Source organism: Aquarana catesbeiana, linkage group LG05 (genome assembly GCF_042186555.1).
Source record: "Aquarana catesbeiana isolate 2022-GZ linkage group LG05, ASM4218655v1, whole genome shotgun sequence".
In the NCBI taxonomy this organism is placed as follows: Eukaryota; Metazoa; Chordata; class Amphibia; order Anura; family Ranidae; genus Aquarana; species Aquarana catesbeiana.
In genome coordinates, this window is record NC_133328.1 from 174,350,081 (window position 1) to 174,375,843 (window position 25,763).

A 25,763-nucleotide genomic window follows, 5' to 3' on the forward strand; every position below is an offset into this window, starting at 1 on the left:
AAAGAGACGATTTAAGGCATCAAATATGTCCTTTGGGGAGATGTTGGAGATGGTGGACATCCTGAAGAGGGCTGACTATGACGGGAAGTATGGACCTTACCCCAATCCCAATGTCAGAAAGGCCAAGATCATGGCGAAAGTGGTCAAGAGTCTGCACCGGAATTTTGGGGTACGACGATCGAACGATCAGCTCAGGAAGCGGTGGTCGGACCTGAAATTAAGAGAGCATGAGCAGTACCGAAAGATCCGGAGAGTGCTGCAAAAAAGTAATAGTTGTCCTGTGTTCCTATTCTTTATGTTTATTACATTCGTGCTGCTCCATGTGCTTTTCTTAACTGATATCCAGTTACAAAAGGCAACTTTCATGTTCATGGGCACATTATTCGTTCGTATAAAACATTGTTCGTTCGGCCTATAAAACACCATTGTTTTGGCCATATGCATTTGCCCACATTTTTTAGGGCCTACTTGTCTGAAACGAATTTGGTTGTGTAGATGGGTTTGTTACTAGAATGAAATGCAAACTAGATTCTGTGTAAGGAGAGGACACTCAGCAGCTGTTTACACATCTGGACGCTGGAGCACTAGTGTGGGACACAAGAACACCCTTTTTATTAGGGGCCCACACAGGTGCTCCAGTGTATACCATAGGTGTGTCTCCATCCGTGAAGCTTGTACAAAACAGGTAAGTATTGAAGCTTGACAAAGGACAAGAAAAATGCAACATCTTGGAACTCTGCCAAAACAGACAATTGTACCCCACTTCCAAGCAATGTTTCATATTTATAGTTCTGCCATCAAATATCTGTGTGCTAAGTATACCTATTTTTTTATACATAGGGGATAAAAGACTCGGAGGACACCCCTCATCTGAGGAGACCAGAGACCCCCCACCTCTGGAAGAAGGGGAAATCCACCCAAGCAGAGCAGGAGGAGAAAGACGTGGTGGAAATTGGCACCACAACAGGTGAGTGTCTGCAACCACAGGCTCAGGTAAGAGATGAATGCCGGCATATTTATAATACATGGTGTTTTTTGGTTTCTATCTTTTTAGGTGATCGTGATGTTGTGGATCCAGATCCTTTCACCTCAGAAAGTGCACAGATCCTGATCGGGGAGATCATGGGGTGTAATAGGGATTTGGAAAACATCCAGAAAAACATCAACGATGTTCTACAAAAAATGAAGAACATCATTGATGTTTTAGGGAGAGTTTAAAACCCCTCCAAATTCCTTTGGTTTTTTGTGTGCTAAAAATTTTTGACATTTTTTGACAAATTTGAGAAAAGCCAAATTTTGAAGATGCACACATGGGGTGAAGTCACCCCAGGAAAAGACAAATTTACGAATGTCAACATGTGCTATCTGCCATCACGGGAGATCAATGTAGGCGTTTTGGGGGTGCAACCCCTTCCTCAATAATAAAATAGCTGTGAGGAAGGGGTTGCACCCCCAAAACACGTCCCTTGATCCCCTGTGATGGCAGGTAGCACATGTTGACATTCGTAAATTTGTCTTTTCCTGGGGTGACTTCACCCCATCTGAACGCAATATCAAACACAGTTTGTAAATACTCATGTCTGATATTGCCTTCAAGTTCTACCAAATGTGAACTTTGTAAGTTCAAGATTTGTGTCTTTCATGTTGGTTTGTTTTGAAAACCTTTTCTATATGCACATGTGATTGTGCTGGTATTAAAAAGATTGTCAATCAAGAATGTGTGGATTATTGTTTCAACGCTCCAACACTTTTGTGGTGCTCTAATTGGTGTTTTCTGTGACAATGGGTGTTATTTCCTAAGGGCAAATCCACTTTGCACTACAAGTGCAGTTTCAACTGCACTTGTAGTGCAAAGTGTCTTTGCCTTTAGTAAATAACACCCAACAGTGCTTTGTAAGGTTACACAATCACGCCATTTTCAGGACTCATCACATTTCTGTCAGGGTCAGCTAAAAGAAACACAAGCAGTAAATGTCACCAATGATTTGAGTAGTTCTTTGTTTTTTTTATTTGAAAAAGGTTTCAGACATTGTCTGGCATATTGATGGCCCCCCTACCCGCAAAGAATTCAAGGTATCTTAGCCGGACATCATGGGCACTCGGGGGGGCAAGCCAGGACGGCCACTTTCAAGCGCCGTCAGGGTTGTTTCATTTTGAATTCCAGCCTCAGGCCCAACTGAGCCAGCATAGTTGGCAGAATGTTGCCATAAAGAGTTGTGTAGAACACAGCATGCCAGGATGATATGATTCAGTTTATACTCCGCCATATGTATGGGTGTAAGAAATAGGTGGAACCGGCTGGCCATGATTCCAAACGTGTTCTCCACCACTCTTCTGGCTCTGGCCAGCCGATAATTAAAAACCCTCTGGTCCGGGGTGAGGGTCCTCATCGGGAATGGCCGCATAAGATGGTCCCCCAGCGCAAATGCTTCATCTGCAACGAAGAGGAATGGGAGTCCTTCCACATTGTCTTCTGGAGGTGGCAAGTCCAAGCTGTCATTCTGGAGACACCTGTAGAACTCCGTCTGGGCGATGACTCCACCATCGGACATCCGGCCATTCTTCCCCACGTCCACATACAGGAACTCATAAGTAGCAGACACCACCGCCAACATCACAATACTATTGAACCCCTTATAATTATATATATATATATATATATAATATATTATATTATATTATATATGTAATTTTGCACATAAACAGGAAAAGCAGATTAGACACAAACATTCTTGGCCAACATCAAGATAACATTTATTTGAGGGAGTTTTTAAAGACCAAAGTATAAGGTACATCTATCAGATCCCCCCCCCCCCTCTCATGGGCTATTTCTAACATTATAGGGGGGGGGGGGACTCTTGGACAGGTAATCCTCTCCACTTCATTGAGAGATGAATGCCTAAATAATATATATTACTTTGAACAGCCCCTCCTTAGTTACACTATTGGCAGCCCACTGGACAGGTAAGAAGTGTCATAATACAAAGATTTAAATACACATTGTACACATTTGAGCACATTTGGACATTCTGCTATTACCTATCAAGATAATAATAGTATACAGAAACTTGAAACAGTACCATTTTAAAGTATACAGGCAGACCCTTGCACTACATGCTTTGGGGAATTCATCCATAAATCTGACCACAAAAGAGGTGGGTATAGTGTGTATGGGTTTGGCAAAGTCAGCAGATAGATGATTGAGGATAGATAGAGAATTGGTATCAGCTGACTTAGCAGTTGGGGAGACGGAGGGTAAAAAATGATTTGGGGACCCCCCAAAAAAAGCCTCTGGCACTCTGCCTGAATTTAAAGCACAAATCACATTTAAAAACATTTTAGGGGGTGTTTGGGGTAAAGCATTACTATGGAGCTGATAAAATACATTGTTAAGTGACTACATGAGGTGAATATAGGGCCAGGAGGCCATGCTGGGGAGGTAAGGCAAATATGTATGAAGGACAACAAAAATAATTACCTAAAAATCCAGCATGCATGAGGACAAATGGGACATTCACAGCATATTACAATCATGGTAATTAGGGAATGAGGAAAGAAATACAATATATTAGCAAACATTAAATACAATAAAATGTGATATTACAGGATACAAATCTTACCTTCATATACTCCTTCTGCAGGACCTGGATGATAGCAGAACAGGTCTCTGGGATAGTGATCCCCAGAGCCTTGGGGGAGATGCCTGTCGAGAACTTCTGCAGGCTGCAGTCCTGCAGACTTCTCCCCGTCGCCAAGTACCGCAGGGTGGCGACTAGCCTCTGCTCCAGAGTGTTGGCTTGCCTCATGCAGGTATCCTGCCTGCTGATATAGGGGGTCAGCAAAGCCAACAAACGGTGAAATACGGGGTCCGTCATCCGGAGAAAGTTCCTGAAATCATCAGGATTATTCTCATGGATCTCACGGAGCAAAGGCATATGACAGAACTGGTCGTGCTGAAGCAACCAATTCTTGGTCCATGAACTCCTCCCCACCCTGTTCATGGACTGGACTTGTGTCAAGGTAAGGACCCCAACACCAAGCCCCCAAACAGCACGAACTCTACGAGGAGTACGTATACGCAACATGGTTAGAAAACGGTCGGCTGCTCAGAACGAAGTAACAGAATGCACTAAAGAACAGCAAGGCCTGTGAAGAGCGACCTGAAAAACAGTAACGAGCGGACAAGATCGCACTGAATAGTACAATACGAACTGACTGCACGCACTGAAGAGCAGATACAAACCCACAAGCACAAACTGAACAGCAGAAAACGATCTGAAAACCACGAGTCTGAAAAAGCACGAATCGTCTCTCACCAAACTTTTACTAACACAGGATTAGCAAAAGGAGCCCAAAGGGTGCCGCGCTTGGTTCTGAACTGGCCTTTTCTAGTCTCGTCGTACGTCACCGCGTTCTTGGAAATTCTGACAACTTTGTGCGACCGTGTGTACGCAAAACAACTTTGAGCAAACATCGTGTGTACGGGGCATAAGTTGTAATTAAACCTTTTATAAAAATGATATCACACTATTGCAAGCCTCTGTTGTTTTCCACATGTGATATATATATATATATATATATATATATATATATATATATATATATATCTATATATATATATATATATATCTATATAGCCAGAAGGAAGTAGTGGCTTTTGATCTGCATTCTAACCAGGAGGAAGGAGTGATCTTTGATCTGTATTCAAGCTAAAATTAGCCACCACAAGAAAGAAAAATCACAGGAGGATCTTTCAAGCTGTTATATTACTACTATTAATATTTACTACAGGCTTGTATATAAAGCCCTTAAGATGAGGGTACATCTGGTGGAGGGTGTGTGCACACTGCATGAAGACACTATCATCGCTTTTTTTTTGTCATAATGGACTGTTAAAAAATACTTTGTTATAACACATTATTAAGGATTTTGTGCAATACACGGAGCACTTGAACTTTATTTTGGACGCTAAAAATCATTTTTGCTTCACAGGATATATTTTTTAATTTCACTGCATTTGTGTTATATATGCATATAAGTTTTATAGTTATTTAATTATTCACCACTTGTTTCTAGCGCCGCACATTTGTCATGGCGTTGCCAGAGATTTATAAGAACTGCTGGCGAGGTTGTGTCCATAACAGTGAACCTGAGCCTTTCTGGTCATCTCATAAAGCTTCATTGACTCATTAGGTGTATACCTGTATGAGTTCAATCTTTCCGGTAAGCGACTGGTGTTTCTGTGCTTCTGGTGGTGGATTCTTTACGTCATTCTCATATTTTTTGATGCACACTCAAGATTTTAGTGACTGTCATTTATATTGGATTACACATTTTGGAACACTATAGGACCTTCCTGTGGTCCCTTATGCATATATATGGACAGTGTTCTTTATTGAGTATATGTCACAATATATAATAATAATAATAATAATAATAATAATATTTCTGTAAATGTCATTATTTTTCCACATGTTCAATTCACGTTTTTGATATTGGTCATTTGCTAGCGCTGCACATTCTCTTTAATTCTTTTTGTCTATTTCTACACTGCTGTGCTGGCTGCTTGTGTGTGTTTAGACAGTGCGGTATATTTGTCTATATACTTCGTGAGGAGAGGAATGTCGATAACCAGCAATTCTGTTTACACTGTGATCAGCTGTGATTGGACACAGCTGATCATGTGGTAAAGGGCCACTGTGATTGTCCCTTTACCACAATCTGTGATCAGCCATGTTGAAAGGACACAGCGATCTCAGAGCACACCGGATGCATGCCCCAGGGGGTATGTGAGGGGCATGGTTTTGGGAAGATGCCCTCCCGGGACAACAGAGTCGTTCTGTACCTGTCTTTCGGCTATAGCGCGGTTAGAAAGTGGTTAATTTTGCACAGAATGCAGTGTACTATCTGCAGAATTTCCAAACCATTTTAGGATTATATAAATTAGCTGTACCTGGCACTTTCAGGCCCCAGAGCAATAAAGTATTATGCCGGCCATATACGTGTCGAATCCTGAATGATTTTTTATTCGAAAATCGCACCTTTGAAAATTCGTTCAATTTTTTACCATTAGTGGGGCCGTAGCGACAGCCGATTTTCGTGCAGCCATCGAATTTGAGTGATCAGGCATGTTTGAATTTTTTTTTAAATGAACGAATTTCTAAGCAACGATGAGAGAATCTTGAGGGAGCTCTAACCTAAATAGAAATGCGCATGGGCTGTGACCTAGTAAGAAAAGAAGATTCCCGGCCAAAAATTTTCTTTTATGTAACAACATGGGGTGAAATTGAAGGCTTAATTGGTCTAGTTTCAAAATCAATGGTGGCACCATCAGATTACAAAATGCATGAATTTTCGATAGACAAATCGTTTGGAATTTGACCCATGTATGGCCTGCATTAGGGTCAATCTCACAGCATTAAACATCCCAGTGATGGTTTCTGATGAACATAACATTACCCAACCTGTTATGAGAAGGCCTCTCACATCCACTGCTGCTCCACAATTGTATCAGAGAGATGTGAATAGGAGACTTTTCATTTCTGCAGTGTCACGTGCAGATCATAAAGATCATAACTCAGGCCTCTGGAGCCCCATTCAGTCATCAAGATTTAGAAATGGTCAAATTTTTGCTAATTCTAGCACTTTATGTAGCTTCATTCCATTTCAGGTATATTTGGTTTCCATGAAATGTAGTTTTGCAATTATGTGCCCACAGGCTAGTCTAAAAACTTAAGGAGTAACTCCACTTTTGTTGAAAAAATAAAACAATGTGATCAATGTACAGTTCAAGGATTTTAACAAACTGTTACAAATTCCTACACATTTCTGCTCTGAAGAAAAAGCTGTATGTTCCACTAAGTTTTTGGATAGTGATTCTGAATGGGAGTGACTAATTCATTTTAACCAGTTCCCACCCTGGCCAATTCTGACATTTCTCTCCTACATGTAAAAATTTGTACTTTTTTGCTCGAAAATTATATATATATATATATATATATATATATACACATACACATATATACACATACACACACACACACACACACACACACTTTTTAGCAGAGACCCTAGAGAACAAAAAGGCGGTTGTTGCAATCTTTTAGGTCACACGGCATTTTGCGAAAAAAACACAATTTATAACCCAATTTTTTGGTAAAATATAAAAGACGATATTACGAGTAGATACTCAACATGTCACCTTTTTAAAAAATTGCGCACACTTGTGGAATGGCGCCAAACTATGGTACTTAATAATCTCCATAGGCGATGCTTTAAATTGTTTTTACAGTACCAGTTTAGAGTTACAGAGGAGGTCTAGCGCTTGAATTATTGCTCTCGCTATAACGTTTGTGGCTATAACTTACATGTGTGGTGCAAACCCTGTTTACATCTGCGGGCGCGACCTACCTATGCATTTTCTTCTGCATGCAAGCAAGAGAGGACAGTAGCACTTTAAAAAAACTTTTTTTTTTTACTTATTTTATTTTTAGACTTTCTCTTTTTTTTTCCACTTTTTTTCCTTTCACAAGAAATGCAAACATCCGTTGTGATAAAAATAAGGCATGACATCTTTATGGAGAGAAAAAAAAAAAAAAACACACACACACACACACACACACACACACACACTGCCTGTAAAAGCAATCCAGCGGCTAATCTCTTAATACATTTTTTGTACATTGTCTTTTTTTAATACTACACTGAGAGTGGTGCTCTTGCGCCCTCTCCTCTTTCTTATCATTTTATATCCATTGGGGTATTCCACACTTCCTCTCCTTTTTGAGGAGTATCCTACTAGGACACTAGATGATCCCTTGAGGAGATAAACTGGCAAACCACTAATGATTTTTGTGGTGGAAGATATGGAGAACCCATACCATACTACTATTAAACAGCTAAAATAATTCTACTTTGCAAATCTGCTAATGACTGAACTACCTTACCTGCACTTGAATTTATGTGCCTGCGTATACTATACTCTACAGCGATCACCAATATGTGACTGTTGAGAATGCCTTTCCTGTACAGTCTTCAAATATAAACCTAATAGACCAAGATTGAGAAAAAAACGTCTATCACAAAAGGAGTGTTTCTGTATATAAAAATGAACAAAACATAAAGGAAAACACTCCTATAGCCACGTCCGTATTGATTATAAAAATCTATAATGCAATGATTGTGATTTCCTTGTATTACTTTATTGTTTTTCGCACTATTTCATTTTATCATTTTTTTCTTTCTTTCTTCTTTTTTTTTTTTACCTGACGGTCACTTACTCCTATGACAAGTCTCCTGCACCCATAGCGGAAATATGCATTATAGATTTTTATAATCAATTATTAGAGCTTATGGAAGCCTTTCTGCAAGGTAATTTTTTCGACTTATACAGTATCTGTTCTCTGTGCGAAGGTCACTGAGCCTCATCCGTTGTTTTATGGTATTATGTGTCTATATGTATTTATGCTTCTGTTTTTTTATCTTTAGATAGTGAGACCTTTCTCCTTTTCTCTGTACTAATTGAAACCAGAATGTGACCTGAAGAAGTTTTAGAACGAAACGCGTAGACGCATCGGGGCTCACATCATGTATATTTTTATATAGATGATTTATATTTTTTGTCAATGTCCTTGTCACTTATGTATTTGTATTTAATAAAGTTTATCATATTGTTACTTTGAATCTGATCACCAAAATAAGTGTAGCGCTAAAAGGTATTGAAATGTCCATGTCCACAATAAAAAGGTGAACCAACGGTTTCCAATTATGAAATGTGGAGGGGAAACCATCGATATATGTATGAATCCAAATAATAAGAAGTCCTCAAGAGCTGTATGACTTCAAACCAAGGGTACATCAACAGGTATATGACATCTCAAGTGAAGACAGACACACCACCACCAACAATAAGGAGGCTTACCAGATTGAATGGACCCAAAGGGGCATACGCCGAGTTGGGTCACACAAGGCTTAGGTGGTCAGTGGCTGTAGATGGCCCGGCGGGGTGATGTTTATGGGATGAACCATAGGTTGCTGTATCACTCGGAACGATGTTGGGAACCAGATGATAGTGGTGACAATTAGGGAGGAAGGAGGAAAAGCCACATAGTATAAATCCGTATACAGAATGAAATTTATTAAAAATTAAAAAAATACACTCACATGTAAATCCATTAAAAAACAGCGCTGTAAAGAGATGGTGGCAGTGGGGTCCTACCCGACGCACTTCGTCCTCTTGCACAAGCTTTTCCTCCTTCCTCCCTAATTGTCACCACCATCATCTGGTTCCCAACATCGTTCCGAGTGATACAGCAACCTATGGTTCATCCCATAAACATCACCCCCCCCCCCCCCGGGCAATCTACAGCCACTGACCACCTAAGCCTTGTGTGACCCAACTCAGCGTATGCCCCTTTGGGTCCATTCAATCTGGTAAGCCTCCTTATTGGTGGTGGTGGTGTGTCTGTCTTCACTTGAGATGTCATATACCTGTTGATGTACCCTTGGTTTGAAGTCATACAGCTCTTGAGGACTTCTTATTATTTGGATTCATACATATATCGATGGTTTCCCCTCCACATTTCATAATTGGAAACCATTGGTTCACCTTTTTATTGTGGACATTGGACATTTCAATACCTTTTAGCGCTACACTTATTTTGGTTTTCTTTTGCTTGGCATATATCTTGTTGGCCGTGTTAGCTGCTGTTTTTTCCTTCAGAGCAGCGCAGAATTATATTGTATATTTCTACTTTGAATCTGATCCCTTTGGTTTGCTGTGCCTTAAAGTCCGACCAGGGGCTCCTCGTTGAACCCCTTTCTTTTCTTTTGTATATAAAAATGTAATAAAATTGAGTTAAAAAAACTAAAAAAGTTTACCTTAGCTGCCGACAGCTCCTCTTCCCCATATTTAATGCAAGCTTGTAGTTTCAACACCTAAGAAAAACAAGAAAAGCCATCAAGCATGCTTGTTTATATACGCAAACACTATCAGCATTGCATGCCATTCAGGATTGCAAATGGCTAGCAACAAAAGAACTACAGGTTCACACTATACTAGCCTTACCAACCTTATACTCTACATTCCTAAAACACACGTGACTACAGAACACGACGATAAAACTGTATTTACTATAATTATTTAATATCTGCCTATTGCACATCATCTACATTTTTGCTTTTTGTCTTTGATCCAATAGGAAAGAAGTTGAGATAAATCCATCATCATTACCTTGCTTTGGTAGGCAGGGTTATCCAACAGAAATGTGGCTTTCATTGCCTCTGGATACATGCATGCCTTGTACAAAGACTGAGCATAATACAGTTTATACTCATCCACTTCAGGGTTGATTTGCATAAGCTGCTCATAGCAGTCAGCAGCATTCACAAAGTCTTGCATCTGAAAATAACAGTAACCCAAGAGAGACAGGCCAGCCCTAGACTAGATTAAAAAAAAAAAAAAAAAAAGAGAGGAGATTATAATTTGGGACATAATATTACACTGCTAGTCCAAGATAAAGTAGGTTATTTTAAGACAACAAGGCACAATTTGGTAATGTAATAATTAGGTTTGATTGACAGCCCGTCCCTTTGCTGCTGATGGACTTTTTATTTTATTTTTAAGCTATTCTATTTCTGTTGTACTTACCTCCTATGTGCAGTTAGTTTTGCACAGAGCAGCCCCGATCCTCCTCTTCTCGGGTCCCTCTTTGCTGCTCCTAGCCCCTCCCTCCTTTGAGTGCCCCTCAGCCAGCAGCTTGCTACAGGTTGTCACCCAAGCCGAGTCAGAGCTCCGTGTATCCATTCAGACACGGAGCCCCGACCTGGCCCCGTTCCCTCTCTCCCTTGATTGGCTGACTGACTTTGATTGACAGCTGCGGGAGCTAATAGCGCCGCTGCTCTGTCTCAACCAATCAGGAGGAGTGTACTGGATGGCTGAGGGAATTGTGGACATTGCAGGAGAGAGAAAGAGTTCAGGTAGGTAATTGGGGGTGTCAGGGAGGCTGCTACACATAGAAGGTTTATCATCTTAATGCATAAAAACCATTACGATAAAAAACCTTCTGCCTCCCTTTACAACTCCTTTAAAGCGTAACTCACGCCAAAATAAAAATAAAAAAAATTGTCCTTCACCAATCCATATCAGTCCCTTATCTGAGCATGCAGCCTGGCAGCTCAGGAAAAAGGGGGGTGAGCGATTGCCCAACACCCTCTCCTTGACCATACCAGGCCACATGCCCTCAACCTGGGGGGGGGTGCTTTGGGGCTCAGCCCCCTCCACCCCAAAGCACCTTGTCCCTATGTTGTTGGGGACAAGAGCCTCTTCCCAACAACCCTGGGTGGTGGTTCTTGGGGTCTGCAGGTAGGTGGCTTATTGGAATCTGGAAGCCCCCAGATCCCCCCCCCCATGTGAATGAGTATGGGGTGGAAGTGTCGTGTTATACAAAACAAGAGACCATTTTTGACAAATCTTTTATTAAAAATGAAGAATGTCCCCCATTGCAGCTCCACGTGTCTTCTCTTTCTCCGATTACGCCACCGATGTCTTCTTCCTCTGGTCTTCCCCCTCTGCCGCCCCGCTAAAAATAAAAAAAAATGGTCCTCCTCCGACGCTGGCTCCCGCTGTTGTGTCAGCTCCATTGTCTGCCGTTCTTAGATAACTATATGTTCGCCCCCCCTTTCCCGACTTGCCAGGCTGCATGCTCAAATAAGGGTCTGGTATGGATCTTGGGGGAGACCCTAAGGCATTTTTTTATAAAAATGTTTTGGGCGTGGGGTTTCCCCTCAAAATCCTTACCAGACCCTACATTGTTTCTTTTTTACATTTTGGCGTGGGGTTTCCTCCATACCAGAAGCAAAGGAATTGTTTTAATTGGTCAAAGGACAAGTCGCAATCATCTCAAAGTTCATTGAAGTCACATTAAAGTTGCATGGAAGTCGGACATGAAGTCACAGAGCAAAGTCAGATCGGAAGTCTTGCGACTTCCGTGTCGGAGCAGTTTGAACCCAGCCTCAAGGCAAAACTTTTTTTTTTTTGGATAGCGTGGAGAGGGATTAGAACTGTCAGTACCCTCTCCATTAGTCCTGTTTACCATTATTATTGAAAGTAAAAGAAAATCCCAAATTTTGGGTTGCCCCCAGGAAAGTAATAAAGGGGAAATCTTCCAATGGGGACACTAGTTCTCGTGATCTGGGGGTCTACAAGGAATTGGCTATAGGACAGGAGGTGAAGGAAAATCTTTGCAATGGGATATAGATGTGAACAGAAATATCTGACAGGGGTTATAATCCTCCTTTGCTCTATTCAAAATAAAAAAAAAAGTTTTACCAATAGCTCTACTTTAAGTTGTTTCCCCTGTATTGTTTAGCTTTGATTTCATCCATCCCCAAGCCATTGTCGCAGATGGCCTGCGTACTTGTGTGCTTTTTTTTTTTTAAGAGACCTTTTCTGGTCAGTTAGGGTGTGATCTGTAGTGAATCAATTATAATGGCGCGTACACACGATTGGAATTTCCGACAACAAATGTTTGATGTGAGCTTGTTTGTTTGTCCTAGTGTGGACTGATGAATACTCTGCATTTTAGAAATTCTCTCGGCAATCCTATAAAGTCCATGTGAACTTTCTTTAGACTAGGACATGGGTTATACTGTACTATCACATTATTCTTTAGAGAAGCATACTTATGCAGTTATCAAACTTAAAGAGGAGTTCCACCCAGGGGGCCGTCAAAAAAAAAAAAAATTAAAAGTCAGCAGCTACAAATACTGCAGCTGCTGACTTTTAATTGGACACTCACCTGTCCCTGGGTCCAGCGATGCGGGGGATCGAGGCCCCGCTCGTCCCCCCCCCCTCCGCTCGTCGGCGCCGGCATTTCAACTGTGGGCGCCGGGCTGTGGCTTCACAGCCTGGCACCCACTGCACATGCGCGAGCGGCGCCGCGCGCCGTGATTGGCCGCTCAATCACCTGGGACCTGTAATGGGTCCCAGATGATTGACAGGAGGGAGGGAGCAGAGCCGAGCCCTTCCTGTGCCGAGGGGGAAGTGATGACACCAGCCCAGGCAAAGGAACAGGCAGACTACGAGGGACCACCTAGCAACAGGCATTTAGAGGTAAGTGAAAAAAAAAAAAAATATCCAAATGTTTTTTTGGGTTTTTTTTTAGATTTTTTCCAGGTATTTTTGTTTTTTGGGTGGAACCCCACTTTAAGCTGGCCATAGAAGCATCAAAGTTTGTCTGGTTCAGCAGGGAATGACCAAATTTCGATCCATATGTGGCTGTCCCTGTTCGACAGAAGTCAGTTGTTGGATCAACTTCTGTCAAAATGGGAATGTTGGAAAACTTTTGTTAATCAGCAGCTGCAGCCACTGTATTTGGACGGTGGAGAGTCTCACTGTCAGAATACAATATCTCACTGGGGGGGAGATTTGTTCATCCACCTCGCTTGTATGGATGGAGTAATCGGTTAGTATTTTTTTCCTGCCTGCTGGCAAAAAAAAAAAAAAAAAAAAAAAAAGGACTAGTCTATGGCCAGCTTTAATGTGTCTGCTGATTATCATTAACCAGTTCCCATCTGGTCTATGGGCAGATGACACCTGTAGAAACAAATCCTCGATATGTCATATGATGTCCTCCTGGATCGCGGGGCCGCGCAGTGGCGAGATCTGTCACCGTCTGTGACTGATCACTGTACCAGCCCGCTGCTGGTACCATGTGACCGCTGTAACCAATCATAGCAAGTCCCATGACATTTGTAAACAATGGATGCAAACTGAGCGTTTCTGAGCGTTTTTCTGCTCAAATGCAATAATTAAATAAAAATAAATAATAAATACAAATAAATAAATAAAAAACTTAACATCTAACCCTAACATTAACCCCTAACAATAACTCCTAACATAAAAAAAAAACAGAATCACGCTATCAAAAATTGATATCAATAATCAAAATAAATCTCATACATTCATCTATTAATAATGAACGTCAAGGGTACGTTTAAATGGAAACCCAAACATCTACATGTGCATATACAAATTGGTGATAAGACCATTAATAAATGCGTGCTTTGTAGATAAATTGTGGTACACAAATGTGAATATGAGTCAATGGTTCATGAAAAAATCCCATAAAAAATGTGATATATAAAAAATCAGTGAATAAAAATTATTAATAAAGATAAACATCTACAGACAAGACAGCAAAAAAACACCCCTGCAAAAATATATGAATGAAAAGTCCATAAGATGCAAGCTAAATATCATCGGAAAGATGTTGAGTAAAGGTTTTAGTCAAATCCACCACCAAAACAACAGAAATGGACTCTTACCAGAGCTCCATGATCCCTCATAACAGAGGATCTAGGAATGTATGTATAAAAGGTACTGGATGGCTTCAGGATAAACAGAAAACCTCAATATCGGGCAGTCCCCTCCTGACCAATCAGATCACGTTGGAACTCCTGTGTGGTCTGACGTGGAGAAAATCCGATGCTGGTGGCCGTGTGTTTAAGATGGAGACTGAGAAGTCATCCAGTACCTTTATACATGCATTCCTAGATCCTCTTTTATGGGGGATCATGGAGCTCTGGTAAGAGTCCATTTCTGTTGTTTTGGTGGTGGATTCGACTACAACCTTTACTCAAAATCTTTCTGATGATATTCAGCTTGCATCTTATGGACTTTTCATTCATATATTTTTGCAGGGGTGTTTTTTTTCTGTCTTGCCTGTAGATGTTTATCTTTATTTATTAATAATTTTTATTCACTGATTTTTTATATATTACATTTTTTATGGGATTTTTTCATGAACCATTGACTCATATTCACATTTGTGTACCACAATTTATCTACAAAGCACGCATTTATTAATGGTCTTATCACCAATTTGTATATGCACATGTAGATGTTTGGGTTTCCATTTAAACGTACCCTTGACGTTCATTATTAATAGATGAATGTATGAGATTTATTTTGATTATTGATATCAAATTTTGATAGCGCAATTCTGTTTTTTTTTTTCTGATTGTTTTCTTGTATTTATGTTTACATGAGAATTGCAGCTTTTGGGGGGCTGTGCTTCGGATACAGCTCCATTTAACATTTATCTTAGCGCAATTTCTTTTCCCTATTTTTCAAATAACTCCTAACCCCTAATCCTAAGGCCCCTTTCACATTGGGGCGGGGTCGGCGGTAAAGTGCCGCTATTGTAAGCGGCGCTTCACCGTCGGTATTCGGCCGCTAGTGGGGTGGTTTTACCCCCCACTAGCGGCCGAGAAAGCTTTAAAAACCACCGCAAAGCGCCTCTGCAGAGGCACTTTGCCGGCGGTATAGCCGCGCTCTCCCATTGATTTCAATGGGCAGGAGCGGTGAAGGACATATACACTCCGCTCCTTCACCGCTCTGAAGATGCTGCTAGCAGGACTTTTTTTCCCATCCTGCTAGCACACCGCTCCAGTGTGAAAGCCCTCGGGGCTTTCACACTGGAATCAAAGCGGCGGCACTTACGGGTCGGTTTGCAGGCGCTATTATTAGCGCAATAGCGCCTGCAAACCACCCCAGTGTGAAAGGGCCCTTACTCTTAAGCCCCATACACACTATCAGATTTTCTGCTGATTTTTTCCTTCAGATTTACCAAAACCATATAATATGAGGTCAAACCTTAGATGGTTTTGGTAAATCTGAAGACAAAAATCAGCAGAAAATCTGATAGTGTGTATGGGGCTTAACCCCTAACCTAACAAAATAAATAAAATTACCCCCTAAACATAACCTTTAAAACAGGGGCGCCCAACCGCTGGCCCGCGAGCCATGCAAAAACGCTCAGGAGTGAATGCAGCCAGACATGAGCGGTCACATGTTCAGGGGAGTATTACACGGCTTACCTGAGCTGTAAACTCACAACAGAAACCACTTAGATGTGAATAAGCCAAAAGTATCACAGGTCACACATCTACATATTAGAAGGGATCCAGTGCAGTGAACACGGCCTGGTAGATTCATACATCTTCCCCAAAATGCTACTATTGTTATTGAATGATTTATCCTGCTTTATGAACAGAATTTTAGCAAGAGAATATCTTACCCGATACTGTTTCTGCAGTTCAATAGTAAGTATATGGACTGCTTCTGTATACCTTCCTTCTTTAATCTAAACAAAAAAAAAAGATAAGTTATTTATTTTTTTTATGCAAATTAAAATGCATTGTATGTATGCCAGTAATAGACAACATTCATAATACTCCACCTCGTCATTGGGATGAAATATATATTCAAATTTCAACCCAATAATATATACTCAACTCCGTAAATAAAATATAAACTCTGGCTGGTTGTGATGCATTATCGCACTTCGCCTCTTATGTCCCTTAAGAGTTTATATAAATTTTATATTAAAAGGGGAGAAATTTATGTGCCATTTCTAAGCGCCATCTGAAAATGCTTTTCTGTCTCCAATTTCAATACTACCTGAGCCCCAAACTGACTTAAAGTGATTGTAAAGTCTGTTTTTTTTTTTTTTATATAACAAATATATTACACTTACCTGCTCTGTGCAATGGTATTGCACAGAGGAGCCTGAACCTCCTCTTCTGGGGTCCCTCGCTGGTTCTCTGGGCTTCTTCTCTTCTTGGTGCACCCCCATAGGAAGCTGCTTCCTATGGAGGTGCGCCTGCAGGCTTGCTCCCGAACTGGGCTGTGTGCGTCCATTGACACACACACAAACACACAAAATGCAACTTGGCCCCACCTTGCTCCCGCCTCACTGGATTTGACTGACAGCAGCGGGAGCCAATGGCTACAGCTGCTGACTGTCAGTCCTTGTGTGAAGGGGGAGAGGGGAGGGAAGACTGCAGCTGGGCACAGCGCTGGGTCGAACCAGGAGCCATGTAAGTGTTTAGAGGGGTAGGAGGGCACAGCATGTCCTAAAATGTATTTTACCTTAATGCAGGGAATGCATTAAGGTAAACACGTTTTAGCTTTAGAACCACTTTACATTAGGACTGTTAAGCAGCATATTTGTCCTGGTCACAGATACAGAAAGCACTGAAGCTAAAGGGTCACTATGACATCAATGCAACTAGCAGAATGAGCAGCCAACATTTCTTTTAAAGAGACTCTTTTGCTACTGAAAGAAATTACACAAATTTTCTACACCTGGCACACTTGGAGGTGTTTCAAATAAGAAATAATAAAAAAAATAAATAAAATGGCACACCAACCAAAGTTGATCATTATTGTTAAGCTATCCATAGACAACTGTGGGTTTCCCTGTAGGCACCACATGGCTTGACAAAAATAGATTCAAAATTTATTAGGCCAGGTGGAAACAATGGTTGAACAGTGGCTGCATCCAATCAATACAATAGCCAGCAGTGCTGATTCCTCTATCCACACTGTTGAGTGGAGGAATCAGATTATTTCTCATTCAGCCCGCTGACTGAATAAGATAAATCTTGCCGTGTCTGGCTATACTAAAGCCTCGTACACACAATCGGATTTTCGGCAAACAAAGTGCCAGACTTTTGTCTGAAGGGCGTGTGCCTGGATTTTGTCTTGCATACTAACAGCACACAATTGTTGGCCAACAAACATGAACGTAGTGACGCACTACGTGGAATTTCAGCTCTTGAGCGCCACCCTTTGGGCACCTTCTGCTAATGTCGTGTTTGGTGAGCATTGATTTTGAGCATGCGTGTTTGTACTTTGGACTTTTGTGTGACGGACTTGTGTACACACGCTCAGAAAATCTGACAACAGACATTTGTCTGCGGAAAATTTTAAAGCCTGCCATCCAACAATTGTCAGCGGAAAATCCGACAACAATTGTCTGATGGAGCGTACAAACGGTTGGATTTTCTGCCAGGAAAATCTGATAACAGACCGTTGACCGCCGAAAATTTATAAGCCTGCTAACCAACATTTGTCGGTGGAAAGTTGGCCAACAATTGTCTGATGGAGCGTACTAACGGTTGGATTTTATTGATTTTTGTCATCACACAATTCCTGGACGAAAATCCGATCACGTGTACGAGGCTTTAGGCTGGCCATACACATATAGAAAATCATCCTCTTTCAGTTCGAACGAATATTCGTCACTCGATAGTGACTTGTCCACTAACGGATAAAATAAAATAGTTTCCATGATCAAAAATGATAACAATAACAACATATAAAGTATCATTCCGGGACACCTGCCTTTACACACACATGAACTTTAATGGCATCCCAGTCTTAGTCCGTAGGGTTCAATATTGAGTTGGCCCACCCTGTACAGCTATAACAGCTTCAACTCTTCTGGGAAGGCTGTCCACAAGGTTTAGGAGTGTGTCTATGGGAATGTTTGACCATTCTTCCAGAAACGCATTTGTACGGTCAGGCACTGATGTGGACGAGAAGGCCTGGGTCGCAGTCTCCGCTCTAATTCATTCCAAAGGAGTTCTATCAGGTTGAGGTCAGGACTCTGTGCAGGCCAGACAAGTTCCTCCACCCCAAACTCACTCATCCATGTTTTTATAGACCTTGCTTTGTGCACTGGTCCAAATCATTTGGTAGAGGGGGGATTATGGTGTGGGGTTGTTTTTCAGGGGTTGAACTTGGCCCCTTAGTTCCAGTGAAGGGAACTCTTAAGGCGTCAGCATACCAAGAAATTATGGACAATTTCATGCTCGCAACTTTGTGAGAACAGTTTGGGGATAGCCCCTTCCTGTACCAACATGACTGCGCACCAGTACATAAAGCAAGGTCCATAAATACATGGATGGGTGAGTTTGGAGTGGAGGAACTTGACTGGCGTGCACAGAGCACTGACCTCAACCCCATAGAACACCTTTGGGATGAATTAGAGCGGAGACTGCGAGCCAGGCCTTCTCGTCCAACATCAGTGCCTGACCTCCCAAATGCTCTTCTGGAAGAATGGTCAAACATTCCCATAGACACACTCCTACACTTTGTTGACAGCCTTTCTATAAGAGCCCTTTCACACTGGGGCGGTTTGCAGGCGCTATTTCGCTAATAATAGCGCCTGCAAACCGACCCGAAAGTGCCGCTACTTTCATTCCAGTGTGCAAGCCCCGAGGGCTCTCACACTGGAGCGATGCGCTGGCAGGACGGTAAAAAAAGTCCTGCTAGCAGCATCTTCGGAGCGGTGAAGGAGCGGTGTGTATACCGCTCCTTTACCGCTCCTGCCCATTGAAATCAATGGGACGGCGCGGCTATACCGCCGGCAAAGCGCGTCTGCAGAGGCGCTTTGCGGTGGTATTTAACCCTTTCTCGGCCGCTAGCGGGGGGTAAAACCGCCCCACTAGTGGCCGCATACTGATGGTAAAACGCCGCTAATAATAGCGGCGTTTTACCGCCGACGCCGCCCCCATGTGAAAGGGCTCTAAGAGTTGAAGCGGTTATGGCTGCAAAGGGTGGGCCAACTCAATACTGAACCCTACAGGCTAAACCTGAGCTGCCAATAAAGTTCACATGTGTGTAAAGGCAGGCATCCCGATACTTTTGGTAATATGTTTATTGGGATTTTTGTTTTACCAAAAACATGTTGCAGAATACATATTGGGCATTTTTTTTTTCAGGTTTTTTTTTATTGGAAAAGTTTTATAGCACAAAAGTAAATATTGTTTTTTTTTTTCAGAATGGTCTGTCTTTTTTTGTTTATAGTGCAAAAAATAAAAAAAACGCAGAGGTGATCAAATACCACCAAAAGAAAGATCTATTAGTGAGAAAAAAAGGACATACATTTTATTTGAACACGCAGAGCCAGCACCTGTTTCCATCAGCAGGTGGGATGCACACAATTGTCAGTTAAAATAACGCAGTGCCGTACCGCAAAAAATGGCCCGGTCATGAAGAGGGGTAAATCTTCCGGAGGTCAAGTGGTTAATCTGTTATTTTTCAACTTCCTTAAGGCCCCTTGCACACGGGTGCCATAATTTACTGATGTTTACTCAGCAACTTGTGATGCCTGTGTGCAAGGGGCCAAAAACTGAGTGTAAAAATCTGAGTAATGTTGCGTATAGGGCGAGTAAGAGCCGGTTCACACAGGGGCGACTTGTCAGGCGACCTAGCCGCCTGACAAGTCGCCTCCCATTCTGTACAATGCAACCGTTCTAATAGGAGCGACACAAGTCGCTCCGACTTAGAAAAAGGTTCCTGTACGACTTCGGGGGCGACTTGGGGCGACTTGCATAGACTTCTATACAGAAGTCGTTTTGCAAGTCGCCGCGGAAGTCGTTTGCAAGTCGTGCCGCCCCTGTGTGAACCGGGGCTAAAGGTGTGCAAGCGTATAGATTAGTAAAATTCTTCTTCATTGTCAATATTGTAATATACTCACTCAGGCTCAGTTCACACTTGTGCAATGCCAGAACCCATGCGAATCCAGCACGGGTTCCCGCATCGCACCCGACTCACAGGCAGTTCACACTGCCATATGCAAACCGCTGCGGGTGTCAATACAAAGTTAATAACTGCCAAGATGCTGCACATGTGATCAGTTATGACATCAGCCATTGCTGATTTGACAGTTGAGAGCACAACCAATGTGTCAGTTAATGTTTCCAGCATTTTAGGAATGTAACTTTTTTTGAAACTGTTAAATTGATGGGTTTAGTTTCGCAGAGAAAGTGGCAGTTAGATAGCCGGAGAAAACTTTTATTCTTTTATGTAAAACTTTTTTCCCCATATAAAAAAAAAACAAAAAAACCCCAAAAAACTGTTACTGTAATTGCTTAGGGCTTCATGCACACAGGGTGCTTACTTTGCCCTTCGGAATGCCAGAACTCCTGGCAGGAGAAAAGCTGCTTTAAAAAACGCACATAAAGCCGCATAATGCACATGTGCTTAGGCTTGTATAAGCACAGCAAGTGCTTGAGCATTAATGGATTCCATTGGCCAGAAAATTAATTTATTCTGGCTGATTAATTTATTCTGGCTGATGGAATGCATTAAACGGTCAAATGCACCTAAACATGTTTACACGCGTTTAGATGCATTTAGTATTTTTTTTTTACTCTTCAACTGTTCTCCTGAACGCACTTTTCATCAGCCTGTAAATGGACATATACGCTAACATAGAGGTGCTTTTACAGGCTGAACAATACAAACGCAAATCGCCTGCAGGCTGTTTATTGCAAACCAGACATGCAGTCTTCCTTAGAATGTACACAGACTTGCGCATGCACACGTTACCTCAACCCGTGCCAGTCAACTAAGATAGTGGAAGGTTAGCACCTGGAAGAAGCTTGAGAGAAAATGCCGGCACGAGACCTCGTGTGCGTCAGACCATTCAAACGAAGGCAAGTATCTTGGACTTTACTTAAAGCGATTGTAAAGGGTTTTTAAAAAAATAAAAATAAAAAACATGTTATACTTACCTGCTCTATGCAAAGGTTTTGCACAGAGCGGCCCCGATCCTCCTTTTTTGGGGTCCCCTGGCGGCACTCCTGGCCCCTCCCCTTCATAGGGTGCCCTCGCGGAGAGTCGTTTTCCATGGGGGCAATCGTGCGCGTACGCTCCCGAGTCCTGCTGCGGCATCCATTGACACAGACAGCAGGACTTGGCCCCGCCCCGGGCTCCTGTGTCACTGGATTTGATTGACAGCAGCGGGAGCCAGTGGCCTGAGACAGTGGCTGGAGCCGCTGAGCTCGTGCTCATCACTGGAACCATCGGGTTTAGGTAGGAAAAAGGGGGCTCTGGGGGGCAGCTGCAGCACAGAAGGTTTTTCACTAGGGTTGCACCGATACCACTTTTTTTAAGATCGGGTACAAGTACCGATACTTTTTTCAAGTACTTGCAGATACCGATTACTGATACTTTTTTTAATGTCAGGTGACATTGGCACAAATATGCAGCACTGATGGGCACTGATGAGGCGTGGACTGTGTCAGTAGTTTTTTTTTTTTTTTACAATGCTTTTTGTTTTGGGGGGAGGGGGGGGAGTGGACAGTGTCAGTGTTTTTCTTATTTTATTTTTACAATTTAACCTTTAAAAAAATTTATGTATTACTAATCTATATTTATCTATTTAATCAGCCCTGTTGGGGCACCTAAATCTGTTAGAGCAGAGGTCGTCAACCCCCGGGCCGCGGCCCTCTATCGGGCCGTAGTGTCTTTGCAGCCGGGCCGCGGCAGGCGGCATGACATTTTGAATAAAGTAAATGGTGATTACGCTGTGATAAGAGGGGAAGGAAGGAGGAGGAAGGGGAAGGGGCTAGCTCAAATGTATAGAGAGGTGAATGAAAAATGAAAAAATTATACAAAATATAAAGGTATAATGAGCATGAGGGCTAGTATCATACTAGCACATAAAAAATATAATGTAAATACTGAAACAGAAGAAAAGAAAAATCTCAGTGCAAAAGGGCTAGTACCATACTAGCACATATGTGGTAACTCAGCATATACTTATCAAAAGAAAAATCTCAGTGCAAAAGGGCTAGTATCATACTAGCACATATGTAGTAACTCAGCAAATACTTAATGGTGACTCCAAGTAAATAAATAAATGGTGAACAGTCCCACCACCTAGTAGTACAAAGTGCTCAAACAATGAGTCACCAGTTCCAAAAGGCAAAATGGAAAAATTATACAAAATATAAAAGTGTGATGAAATGTAATAAAGTGCAGTCTAATGAGCACTAAATCCAAATAAACTGAAGAAACAAAATAGCCTAAAACGTATAAAAAGCTATGAAATGAGTGACAAATACAGTGTGGGTACAAAAAAAAAAAAAAAATTGAACAAAATAAAATATATAAATCAAACAAAGTCCATGTGCATGAGGGCTAGTATCATACTAGCACATAATAATATTGTAAATACTGACACAAAAGAAAAGAAAAAATTTCAGTGCAAAAGGGCTCCAAACCTCACACGTATCGTCACGTCACATGACTTCATGATGAAGTCACGTGACGTGACGATACGCGTGAGGTTTGGAGCAGGGGAACTGTCACAGACTGATGATAGGATACGAGCTCGGCGCTCGTGGATGTTTTTTACTATAGCCTTCTGCTAAATGTAAGTGTACCATGTTGTTTTTAACCTAATAAACTGATTTATATATGGGATCACGCTATGTGCACTCTCTTCCAACACTCCACATATATTCATCCCATTGTGACGAGCATTGAGGAAATGGGGACGGTTTGAAGACACCCTTTTGAGGTATACGAACTCGGCGTTCGTTGGATTGACGCCCACACTCATTTTACAAAAGTGAGTGCATCCCCCTTCTGTGTCCTGTCCCTTTTTCCACTTTGGCCGCCACGGAGTTATACTATATACTGTCTGCTTATGTTTTTTATATACCATCCTGCACACCCACCACCCGAATCGCCTGAACTACTGGATGGGACCCTTGCCTGCTGGGGATTTGTTATTGGATTACAAGCTGTTGTCTTGCAGCAGTAAGGTGAGCTGCTTGCGAGCACAGAGGTGTCCCCACTGAAGACTTTTTTTCCCTTTCCTGTGGCTTGTGGACTTGCCTTTTTGGAACTGATGACTCATTGATTGAGCATTTTGTACTACAAAGTGGTGGGACTGTTCACCATTTATTTATTTTTCTTGGAGTCACCAATAAGTATTTGCTGAGTTACCACATATGGGCTAGTATGATACTAGCCCTTTTGCACTGAGATTTTTTCTTTTCTTTTGTGTCAGTATTTACAATATTTTTTATGTGCTAGTATGATACTAGCCCTCATGCACATGGACTTTGTTTGATTTATATATTTTATTTTGTTCAATTTTTTTTTTTTTTTTTTGTACCCACACTGTATTTGTCACTCATTTCATAGCTTTTTATACGTTTTAGGCTATTTTGTTTCTTCAGTTTATTTGGATTTAGTGCTCATTAGACTGCACTTTATTACATTTCATCACACTTTTATATTTTGTATGATTTTTCCATTTTGCCTTTTGGAACTGGTGACTCATTGTTTAAGCACTTTGTACTACTAGGTGGTGGGACTGTTCACCATTTATTTATTTACTTGGAGTCACCATTAAGTATTTGCTGAGTTACTACATATGTGCTAGTATGATACTAGCCCTTTTGCACTGAGATTTTTCTTTTCTTCTGTTTCAGTATTTACATTATATTTTTTATGTGCTAGTATGATACTAGCCCTCATGCTCATTATACCCTTATATTTTGTATAATTTTTTCATTTTTCATTCACCTCTCTATGCATTTGAGCTAGTCCCTTCCCCTTCCTCCTCCTTCCTTCCCCATTTTATCACAGCGCAATCACCATTTACTTTATTCATACCACTTTTGTCTGTTTGGATCAGCCATTTAGGTGTTGCAGCAGTGCCCCTTAGCATAGGTATTTCTGACAGCGCAGGAGTTTCTTCATTATTTGTGACATTTTGAGTCACCGTGAGGGAAGCAGGCTGGCGAGCAGAGATGACATCTCTCTCTGCCCACCTAGCATCACCGCTTTTCCGCCCTCACAGCGCAAGGAATGTCTGAGGTGCGGCGGGGAGCAGAGAGATGACATCATCTCTCACTGCCCGCCCCGCATCTCTGCTCTCCTGTCCTCACTCAAGAATGATCACTGAACCAGTGTCACCAATGCAGTGAAAATCCTCATCTGGTGGCACTGGCAGGTGATGTGGCAAGTGGCATTCCTCATTTGGTCGCACAGGCAGGTGACGTGGCAAGTGGCATTCCTCAACTGGTGGCAGGCAAGCGTGGCAAGTGGCATTCCTCATTTGGTGGCAAGTGGCATTCCTCATCTGGTGGCAGGCAACGTGGAAAGTGACACACTCAGGCTCCAAATGATTCTACTTTATGGTGAATTGAACTATTTAATTTATATTACAATGTAATATAAGAAATAATGCGCTTCACTCATTCTGACACCATACCAACCATGGTGCCATGATGATATAAGTACCAACAGCAGAACACCAGCTATTGCCCCGATAAATTTCCTGCAAAATTCGCTCCCCTACCCCCCTGCCTGCATGTGCGTACAAACCCCCCCCCCCCCTGCCGGGCCTTGGCACAATTTTCTTCCACGCAGCCAGTCCCCGGTGCCAAAAAGGTTGGGGACTACTGTGCTAGAGCATCCAACACTACCCTCTCCCCAGACTGGCAATGCTGCTGTCCAAAGGTGTCTCTGTTACTCATCCTCCAGAGTGGAGACACCTTAATACAGGAAATGTGTTACTGTCTGGATCACCAGGTGAAAATAAGAACATAAAAAAGGAAAACTGATGCAGCCACCATACTGCAGGCTGTGGCCCCTTTAGATAGTTTGCCTTCCTGGTTCCCAACATGTTAGCCCTCATTCACACTATTTAGTGAGATGTCGGGCATCAAGCACATGCGTGTTTTTTTTTTTTTAGCGCTGTTGCGCTTCGCACAAAGAGTGGCTTATTCATTTCATCAGGTCACACTGCACACCACAAAGAAGCTTGGTCACATTTGGAGCCTCCGGTGTTTTTTAGCCTTTGCATTTGCTGCTGTTCCGGATCTTGCTGCATTTGTGGTGCTGTTACCTACAAGTGTTGCCGCAAGTGTAACACCCTATTTTGGCACATTCATGTATTTTACAAGTGTGCACACAGGCTAAGGCTCTGCCAGTGGATGGCCCAGCCCCCAATGTGCAGCAGCAGAGGAGCCTTGTCCCAATAACAAATGTCAGACGTGGGATCTTCACTTCCTGTTGTATCTCTGGTGACAGGAAGTGCAGGGACATCTCCCTTACTGGGACACAGCAATAATAACCTTCCCATTCTGGTGTAACACCAGCACAC

At 42.0% G+C, this 25,763-nt stretch overlaps 1 protein-coding gene across 2 annotated transcripts in view; it reads right to left on the reverse strand.

Annotated features, from left to right (window-relative positions):
• LOC141144568 (intraflagellar transport protein 70A) overlaps window positions 1–25,763 on the reverse strand; it is an 85,242-nt gene that overhangs the window by 59,176 nt on the left and 303 nt on the right. For both annotated transcript variants that reach the window (XM_073630358.1, XM_073630359.1), the window contains exons 2-4: window positions 16,080–16,145; window positions 10,232–10,441; window positions 9,880–9,936 (exon numbers count right to left, since the gene is read on the reverse strand). In XM_073630358.1, the coding sequence (XP_073486459.1) occupies window positions 9,880–9,936; window positions 10,232–10,441; window positions 16,080–16,145 (333 nt within the window). The remainder of the gene's footprint in view (window positions 1–9,879; window positions 9,937–10,231; window positions 10,442–16,079; window positions 16,146–25,763) is intronic.